Below are 21,662 nucleotides of genomic sequence, written 5' to 3'. Positions count from 1 at the left end.
TTTGTATCGGTGTTTACCAAGGAAGAGGACTTTGCCAAAACTGTGGTAAACGAGCAGGTTGACGGTATAGTTAATGAGATAAAAATAGATTAAGAGGAGGTACAAGAAAGGTTAGCAGTACTTAAACTAGATAATTAGGTGCTGGCCACAATCTTCCAATCCTTCTTCGATACAGGGATAATGTCAAAGGACTGGAGGATTGCAAATGTTACATTTTTGTTCAAGAATGTGGAGAAGGATGAACCTGCCAATTACAGGCCAGTCAGTTTAACATCGGTGGTAGGGAAGCTTTTAGAAACACTAAACAGGGAGAAAATTAACAGCCACTTGGACAAGTATGGACTAATAAAGGAGAGCCAGCATGGATTTGTTAATGGCAAATCATGTTTGACTAACTTGAGTGAGTCTTTTGATGAGGTAACAGAGAGGGTGGATGAGAGTAGTGCAGTTGACGTTGTGTATATGGACTTTGAAAAGGCATTTGATAAAGTACCACATATTGGGCTTGTTAACAAATTTCAAGGATAAAAGGGGCTATAGGACAGAAAACAAAGTCAGACTGGATGGAGGTATACAGTGGAGTTCCAAGGTTCAGTACTAGGACCACTGCTGTTTTTGATGTACATTAATGACTTGAACTTGGGGGTAGAGGGCACAATTTCAAAATTTGCAGATACATGAAGCTTGGAAATGCAGCAAACAATGAGGAAGATAGTAATAGACTTCAAGAGAAAAGAGACAGGCTGGTGGAATGAGTGGACACATGGCAGATGAAATTGAACACAGAAAAGTGTGACGTGATGCATTTTGGTAGGAAGAATGTAGAGAGACAATACATGCTAAATGATACAATAAAGGGGGTGCAATAAGAGAGAAACATAGGGGTGTTTGTGCACAAATCTTTGAAGGTGGCAGGTCAGGTTAATAAAGCATATTGGATCCTGGGCTTTAAAAATTGAGGCATAGACTACAAATGCCAGTAAGTTATGCTAGGCCTATATAAAACACTAGTTTGGCCTCAGCTGGGCACCACACTTTAAGAAGTACATGAAGGCTTTGGCAAGGGTACAGAAGAGATTTACTAGAATTGTTCCAGGAATGAGGGATTACATTTACGTGAATATACTGGAGAAGCTGGGGTTGTTCTATAAGAACATAAGAAATAGAAGCAGGAGTAGGCCATTTGGCCCTTCGGTAAGATCATGGCTGATCTTCTACCTCAACTCCACTTTCCTATGGAGGTGCTTTGAGGTGCCGGCTGTACATAGGCCATGTCTCTGAAGCATATAGGATATTACCACATCCTTAATAATATATTCTAGCATTTTCCCTACTACTGCATCAGGCTAACTGGTCTGTAGTTCCCCGTTTTCTCTTTCCCGCCTTTCTTAAATAGTGGGGTTACATTTGCTACCTTCCAATCCGCGGGAACTGTTCTAGAATCTATGGAATTTTGGAAGATGACAACCAATACATCCACTATCTCTATAGCCACCTCTTTTAAAACCCTGAGATGGATGTAGGCCATTGGGTCCAGGTGATCTATCAGCTTTCAATTCCATTAATTTCTCCAGTACTATTTCTTTACTAATACTAATTTATTTCAGTTCCTCATTCTTGCTAGACCCTTGATTTATTTCCGGAAAGTTTATTGCGTTGTCTTCCGTGAAGACAGACACACAGTATTTGTTTAATTTCTCTGCCATTTCCTTATTCATAAGAGCATAAGAACATAAGAAATAGGAGCAGGAGTAGGCTATACGGCCCCTTGAGCCTGCTCCACCATTTAATACGATCATGACTGATCCGATCATGGATTCTGGTCCACTTCCCTGCCCGCTCTCCATAACCCCTTATTCCCTTATCGTTTAAGAAACTCTCTATTTCTTTCTTAAATTTCTTCAATGTCTCAGCTTCCACAGTTCTCTGAGGCAGCGAATTCCACAGATCCACAACCCTCTCAGAGAAGAAATTTCTCCTCATCTCAGTTTTAAATGGATGGCCCCTTATTCTAAGATTATGCCCTCTAGTTCTAGTCTCCCCCATCAATGGAAACATCCTCTCTGCATCTACCTTGTCAAGCTCCCTCATAATCTTATACGTCTCGATAAGATCACCTCTCATTCTTCTGAATTCCAATGCGTAGAGGCCCAACCTACTCAAACTTTGCTCATAAGTCAACCCCCTCATCTCAGGAATCAACCTTGTGAACCTTCTCTGAACTGCCTCCAAAGCAAGTATCTCCTTTCGTAAATGTGGAAACCAAAACTGCACGCAGTATTCCAGGTGTGGTCTTGCCAATACCCTGTATAACTGTAGCAAGACTTCCCTGTTTTTATACTCCATCCCCTTTGCAATAAAGGCCAAGATTCCATTCGCCTTCCTGATCACTTGCTGTACCTGCATACTAACCTTTTGTGTTTTATGCACAAGTACCCCCAGGTCCCGCTGTACTGCAGCACTTTGCAATCTTTCTCCATTTAAATAATAACTTGCTCTTTGATTTTTTTCTGCCAAAGTGCATGACCTCACACTTTCCAACATTATACTCCATCTGCCAAATTTTTGCCCACTCACTTAGTCTGTCTATGTCCTTTTGCAGATTTTTTGTGTTCTCCTCACACATTGCTTTTCCTTCCATCTTTGTATCGTCAGCAAACTTGGCTACGTTACACTCGGTCCCTTCCTCCAAGTCGTTAATATAGATTGTAAATAGTTGGGGTCCCAGCACTGATCCCTGCAGCACTAGTTTGTTTTCTTCTGAATCGGAGAGATTTACGGCACAGAATGAAACCATTCCGCAATCGTTTCTCTGCTAGCCAAGAATGAGCTATCCAACTCCAAGCAACCACTCCCCTTTCAAGATGTTAGACATTTCAGTATCGATTTTAAGGACACTAAAAGATTGGCTAGGAAGCTGCATTAATTACCTGCTGATTGAGTATTATTTCAAAACTGATTGCCAACCCGAGAATTAACTATTTATCCCTACTCTCTGTTTTCTGTTCGTTAGCTAATCCTCCATCCATGCTAATATATTACCCCCAACCCCGTGAACCATCTTGTGCAGTAACCTTTTATGTGGCACCTTGTCACGTGCCTTCTGTATGTCCAAATACACCACATCCACTGGTTCCCCTTTATCCAACCTGTTCGTTGTATCCTGAAAGAATTCTAGAAAATTTGTCAAACATGGCTTCCTCTCCATAAATCCATCCTGACTTTGCCTGACTGAATTTTGCTTTTTCAAATGTCCTGCTACTGCTTCTTTAATAATGGATTCCAACATCTTCCCAACCACAGATGTTAGGCTAACTGGTCTATAGTTTCCTGCTTTTTGTCTGCCTCCTTTTTTAAATAGGGGCGTTACATTTGCAGTTTTCCAATCTGCTGAGATCTCCCCAGAATCCAGGGAATTTTGGTAAATTACAACCAATGCATCCACTATCCCGGCCGCTACTTCTCTTAAGACCCTAGGATGCAAGCCATCAGGTCCAGGGGATTTATCCGCCTTTAGTCCCATTATCTTACTAAGTACCACCTCCTTAGTGATTGTGTTAAGTTCCTCCCCCCTTATAGCCTCTTGACTATCCACTGTCGGAATATTGTTAGTGTCCTCTACCGTAAAGACTGATACAAAATATTTGTTCAGAGTTTCTGCCATCTCCATGTTCCCCATTACTAATTCCCCGGTCTCGTCCTCTAAGGGACCAACATTTACATTTTTATATACCTATAGAAACTCTTGCTATCTGTTTTAATATTTCGTGCTAGTTTACTTTCATAGTCTATCTTCCCTTTCTTAATCATTTTTTTAGTCATTCTTTGTTGGTTTTTAAATGCTTCCCAATCTTCTGTCCTCCCACTAGTTTTGGCCACATTGTATGCCCTTGTTTTTAATTGGATACCGTCCTTTATTTCTTTAGTTAGCTGCGGATGGCTATCTTTTCTCTTACACCCTTTCCTCCTCACTCAAATATATTTTTCTTGAGAATTGTGAAATATCTCCTTAAATGTACACCACTGTTCATCAACCATCCTACACTTTAATCTATTTTCTCAGTTCACTTTAGCCAACTCAGCCCTCATACCTTCATAGTCTCCTTTATTTAAGCTTAGTACGCTGGTTAGAGATCCAACTTTCTCACCCTCCATCTGAATTTGAAATTCAATCCCCCATTATAATTTCTTTTGTCTCAGCTTGTAAGGGACCCACATTTACTTTTGCTAATCTTTTCATTTTTACATACCTATAGAAGGTTTTTATGTCTCTCGCTAGTTTACTCACATATTCTATTTTCCCTTTCTTTATCAATTTCTTGGTCCTCCTTTGCTGAATTTTAAAATCCTCCCAAACCTCAGGCTTACTACTCTTTTTGGCAACATTATAAGCCTCTTCCTTTGATCTAATACTATCTTTAACTTATCTCGTTAGCCATGGTTGGACCACTTTTCCTGTGGGGTTTTTGTGCCTTAAAGAAATGTATTTTTGTTGTCATTTATGTATTAATTCTTTAAATGCTAACCATTGCTTGTCTACCATCATGGACTTGGTTTAGAATCCACCTTGGTATATCGACACGCCTCCCGGCCGAGGACTTTTCTTCAACATGTAGTTTCCCAATCTACCGTAGCCATACCTACGTAGTTTGCTTTGTTTAGATTTAAGACCCTAGTTTTGGATTTAACTAAATCACTTTCAAACTCAATATAAAATTATATTATATTATGGTCACTCTTTCCTAAAGGTCCCTGTTGTGTATCTGTAAAGCATTCACTCCCATGTTCCGCTGGAAGATCGCTGCAGCCGACCGAATTCCAAACGGGCATCTGTTGTAGATGAACAGTCCCTTGTGCGTGTTGATGCAGGTGAGGCCCTTCGAAGACTCCTCCAGCTCCTGCGCCATGTAGGTCGAGCTTGGTGAACGTCTTGCCTCCTGCCAGCGTCGCAAATAGGTCGTCTGCCTTAGGTAGCGGGTATTGGTCCTGTAGCGAGAAACAATTAATAGTTACTTCATAATCGCCGCAAATCCTGTCATCACTTTTGAGTACTGGAACAATCGGGCTGGCCCACTCGCTGAATTCCACTGGGGAGATGATGCCCTCGCGTTGCAGCCTGTCCAGCTCGATTTCCACTCTCTCTCTCATCATGCTCATCATGTGGGGTACTGCTCGCGCCTTGTTGTGAATGGGTCGTGCCTCTGGGACCAAGTGGATCCGCACCTTCGCCCTGGAAAAGTTTCCAATGCCTGGCTCAAAAAGGGAAGGAAATTTGTTAAGAACCTGGGTACATGAGGCCTCATCGACATGTGATAGCGCTCGGATGTCATCCCAGTTCCAGCGGATTTTGCCCAGCCAGCTCCTTCCAAGCAGTGTGGGGCCATCGCCAGGAACAATCCAGAGTGGCAGTTCGTGCACCGTGCCCTCATAGGTGACCTTGACCATGGTGCTGCCCAGGACAGTGATAAGCTCTTTGGTGTACGTTCTCAGTTTTGTGTGGATAGGGCTCAGGGCTGGTCTGAGTGGCTTGTTGCACCACAGTCTCTCAAACATCTTTTTACTCACGATGGATTGGCTAGCGCCAGTGTCCAGTTCCATGGCTACGGGTAAGCCATTCAATTTTACATTTAGCGTTATAGGTGGACATTTCGTCGAAAATGTGTGCACCCCATGTACTTCAGCATCTGCCTCCTCTCTGAGGCTTGAAATTGCTTTGATCCACCATGGACTGATTTTCCTCTGCCACGTGGTGGTTAGCAGATTTTACAGAGCTTGCAGCTCGCTCGTTGAAGATGCCCCATTGTTCCACAGCTCTTGCAAACATACCCTTTGAAGCGGCATGAATAGGCTGAATGGAAGCCTCCACAACGCCAACAAGGTATGAATTGCCTTGCATTCATCCTTTGTTGCAGACTCTGAGTCATCTGGGTCACCTGAGGCCTGCTGGCAGTTGCAGACTCGTGGTTTCTGCCTTGTACATTTCTGCTCGAAAACACAGTTCCAGTTAATTTATGAACATTGCTAGCATTTGTGTGCTGAGAGATTTGTTTGGTGTTATCACTGGTGGACATAAACGCCTGTGCTATCACAATGGCCTTACTGAGGGTCAGTGTCTCTACAGTCAAAAGTTTTTGTAGGATGGTCTCGTGGCCAATGCCCTGTACAAAAAAGTATCTTGAGCATTTGCTCTAGGTAGCCATCAAACTCACATTGTCCTGCAAGTCGCCTTAGCTCGGCGACGTAGCTCGCCACTTCCTGACCTTCAGATTGCTGCCACATGTAGAACCGATACCTTGCCATCAGTACGCTCTCCCTCGGGTTAAGATGCTCCCGAACCAGTGTACACAGCTCCTCATATGACTTATCTGTGGGTTTCACCGGAGCCAGAAGATTCTTCATGAGGCCGTAGGTTGGTGCCCCGCAGACCATGAGGAGGACCGCTCTCCTTTTTGCAGCGCTTCCTTCTCCGTCCAGCTCGTTGGCTACAAAGTACTGGTCTAGCCGTTCGACATAAGCTTCCCAGTCCTCACCCTCCGAAAACTTCTCCAGGTTGCCCACAGTTTGCTGCATCTTTGCGTTGGATTCGTATATTCGTCGCCAGTTATTGTGTTCCTAACACAGATGAGACTGCACAAAGGGAGGTTAAAGTAACAGTGACCTCAGTCTTTATTAAAACACTCCAGAGTGAGTAACAGGCCTTAGGGGCCGGCTTATATACAGTGCTCCGAAGGGATGCTGGGATCCCTTGAGACTTCAGGGGATGCGCTCCCTGGTGGCGGAACATGGGAGTGCATGCTTTACAGATACACAACAGTCCCTTTACTACATGGTTATTAATTACACAATACTGGATCTAAAATAGCCTGTTCCCTAGTTGGTTTTCCTTGATAGAGGTTTTTTAAATCATGAAGCGTTTAGATAGAATAAATAAAGAGAAACTGTTTCCAATGCCTCAAGGTTCGATAACCAGAGCGCATAGATTTAAGGCGATTGGCAAAAGTACCAGAGGCGACATGAGGAAAAACATTTTTACACAATGAGTGGTTGGGATTTGGAATGCACACTGCCTGACTGGGCTGGATACAGATACAATAGTAATCTGCAAAAGAGAATTGGATAAATAGTTGGAGAAAAAATCGAAGGGATATAGAGAAAGAATAGGGGAGTGGATCTAACTGGATTGCTCTTCAATAGAGCCGGTGCAGCCTCGACAGGCCGAATGTCCGCCTCCTGTGCTATACTATTCTATGATTCAATGATTCTTTCTCTTCCCCACACCCCTATACCTAGCCCAAGAGTGTCTACCAGTTGCACTGATTAAGAACTGACGTGGAGCAGGGGACCTGCATGCCCATCACGTGATGCCTATAGCTGCTGATCCAGCAAGGGAGCATCCATCTAACTGTATCTATAAATTGGGACTGAGAGAACAAAGATGATGGAGGCTGAATTCTGCTGACAGATTTGCTTCTTTGCCAATAGATGTTGTTTTATACTCTGCTATAAGAGGAAAGGAAATAAAACCATTAGATTTTTTTAAAAATACCGTCAGGACTCTAATTATGGATTAGAGTGTTTGAAGGTGACAGACCGGTCTCTCCCCCTCGTTCTCTCTCACTCATTCGCCTGATTTGACATCACTGTGTGTGTGTGGTGGGGGGAGGGGAGGGAGTAGAACCATCCAGACAATGCCTTAGCAGCAATGTAATAACCGTTCAGAGGCTGGATTAGTGATGGAATCTGCTGAATTAAGATTCAGCCTTGCGTGTAAAATTATTCCGCACTGCAGCCTTCCATTAAAATGGTGGTGGCAGTTCAATGAGACGATAATTAATATTTGGCACAGATAAGCTATTTTTTAAGACTGGGCAAGAGAAGAGGGGAAGAATATGGATAATTCAGGGAAAATTAAGATCTTGACAGCAATACTTTTGTGAAAAGATATCTAGAATAGATAACGTGTATGTTAATCTTTGTATAAACCTGCTGTGGTGTGTTGGGAGGCGGGGGGCATGTCCCTCGGTTGGGAGGACTGGAGGGATGATAGCAAAGGTTACCTCTCCCGAACACTATCCAGTGACAACCTGCTGGGATGTGTGTGTGTGGCTGAGTAGCTTGCTGGACTTGTGATGACTGAGTACTTGGGCATGGTAGCAGAGTGACAGACAACCCTAGAACCAGCATGAGATCATGCCTCTAGGAAAAACGGAAAGAGTAAAACACCACCTGAGATATTTTAAACTTGTATGAAGCTATTTCCTTTACAATACATAGATTGTTCATTATAAACTGATAATCACTTTTCTACATTCCTGGGCTTGTATCTGATACATTAAATGCTTTCACCATTAGGATCATCTCTGGCTGCTGTCTCTGTGAACTGGAATCGGCCTCCATGTACCTGCATGGATGCAAACATAGTCAGTGACCATTTAAACGACTGCACAGTTTGTGTGCTGGTGTCCTCACACTGAGATAGTGTGCCTGTTTTCTTGACTGGTGTCACAATGTAAGCACTCACCATGCTTACTGGGCAGACCTGTGAGATCCCGGAACTCATGGCAGGAAAATTGTGGCCACTGGATTTCGATGAGTGGTAAATTTAACTTGAACGGTGCTGCCAATTGACCAGTGCCAGTGTGTCAGAAGTAAACAGCTCTTCTGTAAAGTAAGAGTGCCTTTCAGTCCACTGTGTTCCAAAATCTCTAAGTCCATAACCACACTGCGATTAACTTGTTTTCTTGAAAGCTTCCTGGGGTTGTGCTGCTTACAACCTTTGCTCCCACAACAATCAGAGCTCTGACGTGACAGGTCTCAAGAACATAATTGTGAAGATCAGGAAATCACCGATCCTGTTCCCTTTTCAAAGAGCAACCCCATTACCCACCTTCTTACCATATCCTTTGGTCGCTTCTCTCAGAAACAGATCCAATTGCTTTGTAAGGCTATAGTCCAATTTAGGTCCTTCCTCAGTAACTTATCCCACAACTCTATTATCCATAGGTGAAAAATTTCCACCTGATTTACCTTCATATCTGATTTTATCCTGATTTTTAACCTGATACTTCATACTACTGGCAGCTTCTCATTCAGATAATTCAATTTGTGTGAATTCTGTCATTGAGTCTCCTGACTCATTCACAGAATTTGGAGTTGATCCATAATACATCAGTCACTGTCAAGAAAAAACTCGGTTTCCGTCTTCAATTCTTCCAGTTTCTTGGTCTAACAGAAAATCGGATTTGAAATTTAGGCTGGTTTTGGGTTCTGATCAGAAGCAGCTGCGCTCAAGAGATCCTGATGTGAAACAAACCATTGCTCCAAATTTTATATGCAAGCTTTGTCTATACAATTTGGACCTGATCTAGAGCACTAACATAAACATCATAATGATAAATAAAAAAGTCAGATCCTGGAAACACACTGACCTGTTAGCATCTGAGAGTGGAAAGAGGTAAATATTTCTGGTGAAAGGCCCCATCTGTCCCTTTCAGATGCTGACTGGTCTGCTGTCTGTAGTCAAAGAAAGAATGACTTGCATTTATATAGTTATAAGCATATAACATACTTATCACATCCCTCAAGTATGTTGTGTTGCACTGGAGTGAATTACTGTGAACATAGAAATTACTAGATGAAAAAAGACCACCGTCCATCTAGTTCGCCTTCTACCATCCACTCGGCAGTCGCATGATACAACGATAACGGAGTTGTTGACTGAACATAGCAATCAATCTCTGTCAATTAGTCTACAACAGACCCAGAAATTGAGAGGAAAACCCCAGTGGTGGAAAGATTGGGAACCATAGGCCCAAAGTCACCTGTTCCTCCCAAACAGGCTACACTTACCACCTCTCATATCTCAGATTACTCATACTGTATCCCAAAAGGGTAGTGACCATTGTTATGTAGGCAAACTTCAAACAACAATGAGATGAATAACCAATAATCTGTTTTTAGAGAGTGCTGGTTGAGGGAAAAATGTTGGTCAGAATGCTGGAAGAGCTACTTGCTCCTCTTCCGCTGGTGCCATGGCATCTTTAAGATCAAGCAGAGCAGGTAGACAAGGCTATATTCTTTCTTCTCATCAAAATGACGGCATCTCGAACAATGCAGCACTCTTCCAAAGAAAAACAGGCACAGTTCAAGATTGCTTGACATTCCTGATTCTCTTTTCACCGCCTCTCTCTTTCTCCCTCTCTTCCTCCACCCTCAATTTGGGTTTTTTGTCTGTTGGAGAGGCTTGTTTCTGCCATATCACAAGGGCCCTGAATAGGGTTACCTTTTTGCAAAGTCCTGGCAGGAGGTGGACACATGATTTGAGTTCTGATGTTTGATTTGCTGCTAACAAAAAATGAATGGAAGACCTTAATCACCTGTAATGAGGTGAGACACAGCCAAATCTGGGAGGGGAATTCATTCACAAATTGGAATTTTTCATGTTCAGGTTACATTTTAGAAATGTTCTAGAATGTTGGGTTTGAAACTGCTGAGGAACAGAGGGTCCTGAACCTCAACACAGCCGGAGAGGGACTCTCCCAGACCTGAACACAACCAGGGAGGGGCTCTCCCAGACCTGAGCCGGAGAGGGGCTCTCCCAGACCTGAACACAACCAGGGAGGGGCTCTCCCAGACCTGAACACAACCAGGGAGGGGCTCTCCCAGACCTGAACTCAACCAGGGAGGGGCTCTCCCAGACCTGAACTCAACCAGGGAGGGGCTCTCCCAGACCTGAACACAACCAGGGAGGGGCTCTCCCAGACCTGAGCCGGAGAGGGGCTCTCCCAGACCTGAACACAACCAGGGAGGGGCTCTCCCAGACCTGAACACAACCAGGGAGGGGCTCTCCCAGACCTGAACACAACCAGGGAGGGGCTCTCCCAGACCTGAACTCAACCAGGGAGGGGCAATTTAAACTTGAATAATTGAATGAAATCTGTCTTTAAACTGTCCTATTACTTTTATTTTTGTTTTTTTCTACTCTTGCATTGAAGGTTCTGTTTTTTCCCAATCTGATCTTCCTGTTTCTCATAGTACACAGCGTGGTGTTTTATAACTGGAACCGCTAATGAAATAGTTGTAATATCTGCTTAACTGAACTGATTTTTTTTCTCCACATAAATTTCTCTTGAGAATTTAAATTTTTAACTCGAGAAAGTTGCCACGCACACCGTAGAGGAACCTCAACAACGCCGTTTGAATTCTTAATTAAAAAGGAAACTGATCAAGAATTGATTTGTTCCAATGTGTCTTAGGTCCAGATTATGAACAAAAAAATTGACTACAGTCATGTGCAGTCAAAGTGTGGCTCCAAGGATAACATTAAGCATGTTCCTGGTGGTGGCAATGTGAGTATTGGCTTTTGGGCTCTCTTTACACTAACCTCCTTCCATTTCAGTGCTGTCACTCGGCTTATTTAGTCTATTAGTACCAGTATAATGTAGGAAAAAGTTACACTTACAAGAAGTAAATCAGACAACATGAGTTAATTCATCACCTACTGTAACCTCCAGTGCCTCACCTTAATATTGTACAACTCCAAGTACAGTCTATGTAAGGTGTTTTTCAACAGTTCCAGTGAACACGATATGAAAATTTCACACACTTTACACTGGGTGGGTGTCCTGACTACAGCTGTTGGCCAATGTAGCCCTTGAGCCCTGCCAATTCAGCTCACAAAACCTAGTATTTCTTACTCGCTGGTTTGCTCTATTAGAATTTTGTGAGCCTGGAGGTCAGGAAAGAACTGTCCTTCATGCTGGTGGATCAATCCTAAATCAGATCTATTAGAATCAGCAACTTTCAGGGTGATGGAGATAGAACGGTCTAGTGGGATAAAGTAGATAGCTCTTACAAATAGTCGGCACGGATACGATAAGCTGAATGGCCTCCTTCTGTGCTGTAAGATTCTATGATTAGATATACACAAATTAACAGGAGCATAAGTTTAAATTTAAGTGGTCTCTGAGGCTACATGGTATACGCCTCCTTCTGTGCTGTAAGATTCTATGATTAGATATACACAAATTAACAGGAGCATAAGTTTAAATTTAAGTGGTCTCTGAGGCTACATGGTATACACCCATGTATCCCACAAAGACAAAAGCTTGGACGCTCCTGCTTTACAGAAACCCAAGTGACAGCACTGCATTTCCATGCCTAGGCTGCTGTATGTTGTGGTGTGAACGCATTAACAGGGTGAGAGCAGGGGATACTAATCAGTTAAATCCTACAGCTACCTTTTAGCATGTCCACTGCTAAAGAAGTTATTCGCTGTTCTTCTGCTACATTGGACTTGGTTCACACAATACTTCCACCAGGAGAGCGGCACAGAAAGAAGAGAGGAGTGACCAACAAGATCTCTGATTGGATGGCTCTGTGTTGAGCTGGCTGATCTTAGCTAGGTTAGCAGTATTGGGGAAGCTACTATTCACTGCACTGCCATCCCTTATTGCTGTCCACTCAACTCCTGCTGGGAACTTGTGTGTAGGGGTAGGGTAGGATCAGCCTCAACTGAGAAGCCCCCATCCCAGATGATGGTGCTGTTGGGGTTCACGCAGGGAGAATGGTGAGACATTGAGAGGCACTAACTCCAATATTTTGTCAGAGTCTTCAGGAGAAGAGAGGAGAAATGTCCGAAGAGGAAAGAGAATTGACAATGTGGTAGAAATGCTACTTTTACCATGAGTATGGTAGTGTGGTGGTTTTGGTAGAGGACTAGCAACCCAAAGGTCATGACTTCAAATCCCACCACTGCAAACGTGAAAGTTAATTAAATAAATCTGGTTATTTGTGATCTAGCAATGTCCTTCAGCACAGGGAACCTGCTATCCTTATTCAATCTAGCTGACACCCTCTGAAGTGCCATTTACATAGAAGGCCTGCCGCTAACTTCTGAACCCAACTATGGATGATGTATAAAAGCAACCAGCATCACTCTCTTCCCAAGCAAATTTTTTTTTTTAAATAGTAGCTAAGCAGAGATGGGTCAGCTGTGGTTCTCAATCACATAACCAGAAAACTCCACTGTGTTCATCCCTGTAGTGTGCATTTCCCCAGAGAGCAGTGAATGATTATGACTTGGATATGTGGTTGGCATGGTGCAATATTCCACCCATTCTGCACATAATTGCTGCCTGAGTATCATAGAAACATAGAAATTTACAGCGCAGAAGGAGGTCATTTCGGCCCATCGTGTCCGCGCCAGCTGACAAAGAGCCACACGGCTCTCGGTCAGCAGCCCAGAAGATTACATATGAACAATGAACAATGACGGAAAGGTAAAGAGCATCCAGTCCAACCAGGCCGTCCCACACAACTGTGACACTCCTTATACTGAAACATTCTACACTCCAGCCCAACTGGAGCCATGCGATCTCCTGGGAGACACACAAACCAGATAAAAAATGGGGAGGAAAAAAAAATTGGACTTATGCATACAAAGGCCCAGAGGCAGTGAGTGTACTGAATGGTAACAGTTCACATGCCCAAGTTCTGGCAGGCCAGCATGCCTTGTCTGATGCCCCTGTGTTCTCCATTAACAGTTACTTTTGCTCTTCCACCTCTTTAATTAAAAAAATCAAAAGTCAAACTTCCATTGTGGTTTTCTACTGGAGGATTTAAAAAAAATCTGTTTATCTGTTGGTATTTCTGAAGCTTATTGTTTTTTTAAAAATGCAAAATGATCTGAACTAATTTGAAAAGAGTTTATAAGCTTAAACTGTGGAAAAATCGGGTTATGTAAAGGTACACTTAATGTAGTATCAGTCAGCTCTAGGAGATGCCCAGACTCGCACCTAAATGGGTTTTCCTATCACATATACTGGTGTATAAGGTGACAATCTTACTTTCTAGCCAACAATCCACAATGGTGGAGAGAAGTTGATGATCCAGATATAATATCCAGACACTGCACGCGCCAGGAAATTTGATTTCAATATTCACTTATTGTTGCATGTGTTGCCATGACTGTGCACAGACAGGGAGTGGGAGGTTTCATAGACGAGAGATTGTGACTGGGCCAGGAACAAGTGAGTGTTCCCTCCTGCCACCCGGACCTGGATTGAAGCTTACGCCCTGCTTTCAACTCTCAAAGAGAGACTTAGATTTCTTGTCGTCTGCTTGAGTGAACACAGTGTATTTGCTATTGTATCTCTGTGTTCTATTGGTTTCTTTGTTGGTATGTTTGCCATCTTGCATCCCCTCCTAGAATTTGGGCTCTCTTTTGGAGTTGGGTGGGGGATGTTACAAATGACGCTCATCACTGCACTTGTTTCGGGTATTCTACTGAGTAAACTTGTGCTTTTGTCCTTTGTGGAAGCAGTTACCAATGCAGTGTTGTACGAGATGGAGATCACGACTTCAGTTTATGGCATTTTGAAACTGGAAAGGAGCTCATTTGGGACAGACTCACAGGGCAAAACTGGAAAATATAAACTGTTTTATTTTGTCTGTGCACATAATGTCCACGTATAAAAACTTCACCAATGACTGGGTAAAGCTGCTGCCCGGGTACTAAGCCGTTACAGACCAGAAGCTCCTGGGTTTGATCCCCGGTCTATACTGGGATCACTATCTCAGCAGAGGCAGCAGGTAGCAACATTACAAGTGACCTCTGACTCTGGTCTAAGATGGGGGAGGGGTGGGGGTGGGGGTGAAATCATCTGATCGCCCTTCAGTGGGCTGTGCTGGAAAATGTATGTGTTCACTTCAGGTTATGTTGAATAGCCTAATGAAGCTCGCTAGGCTGACATGAAGAATGGCTACTTGGGCAAGGTACCATTGATGACTTAGCACGCTTAGAACTGTGTCCCAGCGAGCTGTAAACCTCTTAAGGGTGATGGGGAGAGAACTGGTCAGGAAAAATAGATTGTATTCATTAGGAACAGGGGTCAGTGGGAAGTCAACCAACTGTTCTGTGGAACTGGTGATTCACTTGAGCACATGTAACTGTGCAAACACTTATTAATGTAAACAGAAAACAGTTTTAAATCACTGGGCAAAATGTGTTTTTCAAGTGCCAGTAACAAAATGAATACAAATGCCATACACAATCAGAAAACAGCTCTAGAGCTCACAGTGGAGCCAACAGACGCTATGTGAGTGTAAAGAAAAATATTCACATTACCTTTCAGCTTAGCTTATTGTGCTCGGTCTTTCATTTTTAAATTTATCTGTTGAATCCTGTGTTTTTGATTTGTTTTTAAATCTTAGCCACTGTTGTTAAGCTGAATTACCATAGTGGCGGCTGATCTTATTTTGAAAGAATTCTCCCATACTTTGGACATTTCCACAAGACTAATATTCAAGACCATTCTCAGCAGTTCAAAAGTGACTAACAGTGCCTTCATTTGGGCCTTTTGAACCCATTATCTTTTTTTTTGCCAACTTGTCACAGACATAAGTAATACCTGTTTATATATTGGGTTTAGTGGGACAATCAGCCCTAGCACCAGACAACAACTCCAGTGTTGCCATTGGCTACACAAGAACCAGGCATTGGGAGCCAACAACTCTGGTAGCCTGTTAAACAAAAGGCCATTCAGACTTTAAAAAAAAATTCATTCTCAGATTGTGGGTATCACAGGTAGGCAATGATCCTGTATGGCCGTGCAGGAATCTGCAAGGTCCCACACAGGTCGCTCACTGTCTTTTCCATTCTAAATACTGCGCATGTGCAGAAATTTAAAGGGACCAGGCATTAATAGAAACGGGCCACGCAGAACAACGCGCAGCTTACAGGGAACATTGCTGGCAAGGTCTGTATTTATTGCCCTGAGAAGATGGTGATGGGCCACCTAGCAGTTTGGTACAACTGATAGGCCACTTCAGAGGGCACTTAAGAGTCAGTCACATTGGTGTGGGACTGGAGTCACATATAGGCCAGACCAGGTTTCTTTCCTAAAGGATTTTAGTGAATCAGTTCGGTTTTTACGATAATCAGACAGCTTCATGGTCACTTTTTTACTGAGATCAGCTCTTTATTTTAACTGAACTCAAATGGTGAGATTTGAATCCAGGCCTATTGGATTACTGGTCCAGTACCACTACTCTACCATACCAACTCTGAAATCCAATCTCTCTTGTACATTTATTCTCTCATCATTGTATTTTGAATGACCAGTGTTTTTATTGCTATGACCTTGCTCAGTAAATTATTTGAAATATGCATCAGTCCTTGGATAAAAACGTTGTTCCTATTAGGTCTAATTCCTGTTTATGTCCTCAGGCCCTAATTTTCTGGCTTAATTGAAAGTAACATTCTGGATTTTCATTATGTAGTTTATTATTTTATGCGCCTAGATGAAGTGCGTCGATTGCTGATACGGTTCTTGTTTCTTCTTCGTCTTAAGGGTATTGAAGCATTGATATATTTGTATTTTTTTTAAACTATTCAATTTTTAGGTGCAAATTCCAAAAACGAAGGTGGAAATGAGCCGTGCATCATCAAAATACGGATCCAAGACTAATTTAAAACACAAAGCAGGTACTACTAATATAGTCAAAAAAAATAAACCCAGACATTGTAAATAAAAGCCTTGCATTTAAGCAGCACCTTATCATATCTATCAAATATCCAATGCATTACTTTGAAGTCCATTGACTGTTCTGTAGGCAAATATGGTATCTACATCCCACATAAGATCCAAGACACAGCAATGAGATGAATGACCTTTTAATCTGATACTGGTGACGGCGATTGCGAAAGTGATGTTGTCCAGAATAATTGGAGAGCTCCCTGCTGTTCTTTGAACAGCGCCATGGAATCTTTTACATCTACCTGAGCCATTAGAACAGACAGGGCCTTGGCTTAATGTCTCATCCAAAACACAGCACCTCCAGCCAAGCACTCCCTCAATACTGTACAGGAGATTATGTGCTCAAATCCTGGTGTGGGATTTTAATAAAGGACAGTTTTGTCCATTTTTTTCTGCTCCAACTATGTGAAGAGGATTGTAGATTGAACCCAGGATGCTGCCAGCAGCCCTGGTTTATTATAAGCTGATATTTGTCTCTTCACTAATAGAGACTTAGCTTTCCCACCTCTCCTGGGGGTGCTGTTCTTCCCTAGGTACAGTTCCATGGTACCACACTCAAGTGGCTGTTCATCACATGAGTCTAGGGTCAACATGATATTTGATTATATGGGAGGCAACATAGTCATAGCCGATCCTGTTCATTCGACAGCCATATATATTTCTCAGCAGGGGTCTTTGGTTAGCTATCGGGAGCAAGAATTTTGGTTGACCTCCCCAGATCCCAAACCTAGCGACACTAAGAATTAGTGCCCCAGCTGTTGCCTTGTAGAGGTCAGCTAACTTGACAGATTTTGGTTTGAAATTGGGACTGCTCAGCCTATATAACTTAGAGCCACAACTGGTGATGCATTTGCTTAATAGCCCATCGGGGATAGAAAACATAGAAAAGTCATAGAAAATAGGTACAGGAGTAGGCCATTTGGCCCTTCGAGCCTCCACCACCATTCGATAAGATCATTCCCTCAGTACCCCTTTTCTGCTTTCTCTCTATACCCCTTGATCCCCTTAGCCGTAAGGGCCATATCTAACTCCCTCGCGAATATATCCAATGAACTGGCATCAACAACTCTCTGCGGCAGGGAATTCCACAGGTTAACAACTCTGAGTGAAGAAGTTTCTCCTTATCTCAGTCCTAAATGCCCTACCCCTTATCCTAAGACTGTGTTCCCTGGTTCTGGACTTCCCCAACATCGGGAACAATCTACCTACATCTAACCTGTCCCGTCCCGTCAGAATCTTGTATGTTTAAATGAGAAGCCCCTCTCATCCTTCTAAACTCCAATGTATCAAGGCCCAGTTGATCCAGTCTCTCCTCATATGTCAGTCCAGCCATCCCGGGAATCAGTCTGTTGAACCTTCGCTGCACTCCCTCAATAGCAAGAACGTCCTTCCTCAGGTTAGGAGACCAAAACTGAACACAATATTCCAGGTGAGGCCTCAACAAGGCCCAGTACAATTGCTGTAAGACCTCCCTGCTCCTTACTCAAATCCCCTAGCTATGAAGGCCAACATACCATTTGCCTTCTTTACCGCTTGCTGTACCTGTATGCCAACTTTCAATGACTGATGAACCATGACACCCAGGTCTCGTTGCACCTCCCCTTTTCGTAATCTGCCACCATTCAGATAATCTGTCTTTGCATTTTTGCCCCCAAAGTGGATAACCTCACATTTATCTACATTATACTGCATCTGCCATGCATTTGCCCACTCACCTAACCTGTCCAAGTCACCCTGCAGCCTCTTAGCGTCCCCCTCACAGCTCACCCCACCACCCAGTTTAGTGTCATCTGCAAACTTGGAGATATTACACTCAATTCCTTCATCCAAATCATTGATGTATATTGTAAAGAGCTGGAGTCCCAGCACTGAGCCCTGCGGCACTCCACTAGTTACTGCCTGCCATTCTGAAAAGGACCCGTTTATCCCGACTCTCTGCTTCCTGTCTGCCAACCTGTTCTCTATCCACGTCAGTATATTACCCCCAATACCATGTGCTTTGATTTTGCACACCAATCTCTTGTGTGGGACCTTGTCAAAAGCCTTTTGAAAGTCCAAATACCCCACATCCACTGGTTCTCCTTTGTCCACTCTATTAGTTACATCCTCAAAAAATTCCAGAAGATTTGTCAAGCATGATTTCCTTTTCATAAATCCATGCTGACTTGGACCGATCCTGTCACTGCTTTCCAAATGCGCTGCTGTTTCATCTTTAATAATTGATTCCAACATTTTCCCCACCACTGATGCCAGGCTAACCGGTCTATAATTACCCGCTTTCTCTCTCCCTCCCTTTTTAAAAAGTGGTGTTACATTAGCTACCCTCCAGTCCATAGGAACTGATCCAGAGTCGATAGAATGTTGGAAAATGATCACCAATGCATCCACTATTTCTAGGACCACTTCCTTAAGTACTCTGGGATGCAGACTATTAGGCCTCAGGGATTTAGCGGCCTTCAATCCCATCAATTTCCCTAACACAATTTCCTGCCTAATAAGAATTTCCTTCAGTTCCTCCTTCTCACTAGACCCTCAGTCCCCAAGTACTTCCGGAAGGTTATTTGTGTCTTCCTTCGTGAAGACAGAACCAAAGCATTTGTTCACTTGGTCTGCCATTTCTTTGTTCCCCATTATAAATTCACCTGAATCCGACTGCAAGTGACCTACGTTTGTCTTCACTAATCTTTTTCTCTTCACATATCTATAGAAGCTTTTGCTGTCAGTTTTTATGTTCCCGGCAAGCTTCTTCTCGTACTCTATTTTCCCCCTCTTAATTAAACCCTTTGTACTCCTCTGCTGAATTCTAAATTTCTCCCAGTCCTCAGGTTTGCTGCTTTTTCTGGCCAATTTATATGCCTCTTCCTTGGATTTAACACTATCCTTAATTTCTCTTGTTAGCCACGATTGACACCTTCCCTGTTTTATTTTTACTCCAGACAGGGATGTACAATTGCTGAAGTTCATCCATGTGATCTTTAAATGTTTGCCATTGCCTATCCACCGTCAACCCTTTAAGTATCATTTGCCACTCTATTCTAGCCAATTCACGCCTCAAACCATCGAAGTTACCTTTCCTTAAGTTCAGGACCCTAGTTTCTGTGTCACTCTCCATCTTAATAAAGAATTCTACCACATTATGGTCACTCTTCCCCATAGGGTCTCGCACAACAAGATTACACAATATCCAGTGAGGATGGCCAGCTCCCTGGTTGGTTCCTCGACATATTGGTCTAGAAAACCATCCCTAATACACTTCAGGAAATCCTCCTCCACCGCATTGCTATCAGCGTGGTTAGCCTAATCAATATGTAGATTAAAGTCACCCATGATAACTGCTGTACCTTTATTGCATGCATCCCTAATTTCTTGTTTGATGCTGTCCCCAACCTTACTACTACTGTTTGGTGGCAAAACAGGAAGGCAGAATATTATCTGAATGGTGACAGATTAGGAAAAGGGGAGGTGCAACGAGATCTTGGTGTCATGGTACATCAGTCATTGAAAGTTGGCATGCAGGTACAGCAGGTGGTGAAGAAGGCTAATGGTATGTTGGCCTTCATAGCGAGAGGATTTGAGTAGAGGAGCAGGGAGGTCTTACTGCAGTTATACAGGGTCTTGGTGAGGCCACACCTTGAATATTGTGTTCAGTTTTGTCTCCTAATCTGAGGAAGGACATTCTTGCTGTTGAGGGACTGCAGCGAAGGTTCACCAGACTGATTCCTGGGATGGCAGGACTTGCATATGAAGAAAGACTGGATCGACTAGGCTTATATTCACTGGAATTCAGAAGAATGAGAGGGGATCTCATAGAAACATATAAAATTCTGACTGGATTGGACAGGTTAGATGCAGGAAGAATGTTCCTGATGGGGAAGTCCAGAACCAGGGGTCACAGTCTAAGGATAAAGGGGTAAGCCATTTAGGACCGAGATAAGGAGAAACTTCTTCACTCAGAGAATTGTGAACCTGTGGAATTCTCTACCACAGAAAGTTGTTGAGGCCAGTTCGTTAGATATATTCAAAAGGGAGTTAGATGTGGCCCTTACAGCTAAAGGGATCAAGGGGTATGGAGAGAAAGCAGGAATGGGGTACTGAAGTTGCATGATCAGCCATGATTATATTGAATGGTTGTGCAGGCTCGAAGGGCCGAATGGCCTAATCCTGCACCTATTTTCTATGTTTCTTTGTAACATGCTGTGCCATCTTGGACGAGGTTGTGGGTTCACATCCACTTCAGGTTTTGAGTTTGAGCATCTAATCTAGACAGCCTTTTCAGCACCATGCTGAGGGAGTGTTGCATCATTGGAGGTGTTTTCCTTCGAATGTGATGTTAAAATTCAGGGCCCATTTGTCTGTTCCATCAGTTCATGTAAAGGAAAGCAGAAAGCTCTTGTGGTGACCTAGCCAACATTCCTCCCTCAAGCAACACTAACAAAAAAATGCAATCATTTGTTTTATTACTGCTGTGGGATACTGCTGGCATAGATGGTTGCTGTGCTTTTTTCATAAGTCAGTCCTCTTCAAGTATAATTCATTTTGTAAAGAACTTTGAGACACTACAAATTTAAAGGTGCTATACAGATGCAAGCATTGCAAATTGAATTCACCTCACCCCCTCCCAACCTGCCTCATCTCTTAAATCATCTCTTTTCACCACCAACCCCCACCTCCTCCATTCAATAAGCTGCTTGCAGGTTCTATGTCCATCTCTACCTGGCTGCGCCCACAGCTTCTATCTGTTTTACTTATGTTTTTGAAATTTATCCTAAATTTACAGCCGTGTTGGGAGCAAATAATTTTTGTACGTAAAGTTCTTTTCTTTACAAACTGTTTTTAGGTGGTGATGTGAAGATCGAGACTGGCAAGGCCGATTTAAAAAACAAAGCAGAGTCGAAAATCGGGTCCTTGGACAACCTCAACCATACTCCGGGTGGAGGCAACGTAAAGGTGAGGCAGATGCAGCAGGGTGGCAAAAACTAGACCATTAGTGGCTAAGAAAGCATCAGCTGGTCACACCAGCTGTGAACAAGTCCTCTACTAATTTGCATCTATCTTTGTTCGTAGCCTCCACAGGTTTTTCTCTATCTTTCTCTCCTTTCTTGAGGATGGGTGTGTGGTTCCATG

The 21,662-nt window shown here is 43.1% G+C and overlaps 1 protein-coding gene across 7 annotated transcripts in view; it reads left to right on the top strand.

The window, feature by feature from the left end:
• Positions 1-21,662, top strand: part of LOC139276641 (microtubule-associated protein 4-like) — a 420,834-nt gene that overhangs the window by 382,632 nt on the left and 16,540 nt on the right. For 6 of the 7 annotated variants that reach the window (XM_070894641.1, XM_070894662.1, XM_070894653.1 and 3 more), the window contains 3 exons: positions 11,256-11,348; positions 16,405-16,486; positions 21,376-21,485. In XM_070894641.1, coding sequence (XP_070750742.1) covers positions 11,256-11,348; positions 16,405-16,486; positions 21,376-21,485 — 285 coding nt within the window. The remainder of the gene's footprint in view (positions 1-11,255; positions 11,349-16,404; positions 16,487-21,375; positions 21,486-21,662) is intronic. The other variant, XM_070894644.1, reaches the window with a different exon arrangement.

The sequence above is a fragment of the Pristiophorus japonicus genome, chromosome 1, assembly GCF_044704955.1.
Source record: "Pristiophorus japonicus isolate sPriJap1 chromosome 1, sPriJap1.hap1, whole genome shotgun sequence".
NCBI classification, from domain to species: domain Eukaryota; kingdom Metazoa; phylum Chordata; class Chondrichthyes; family Pristiophoridae; genus Pristiophorus; species Pristiophorus japonicus.
This window is presented reverse-complemented; position numbering and strand designations above follow the sequence as displayed.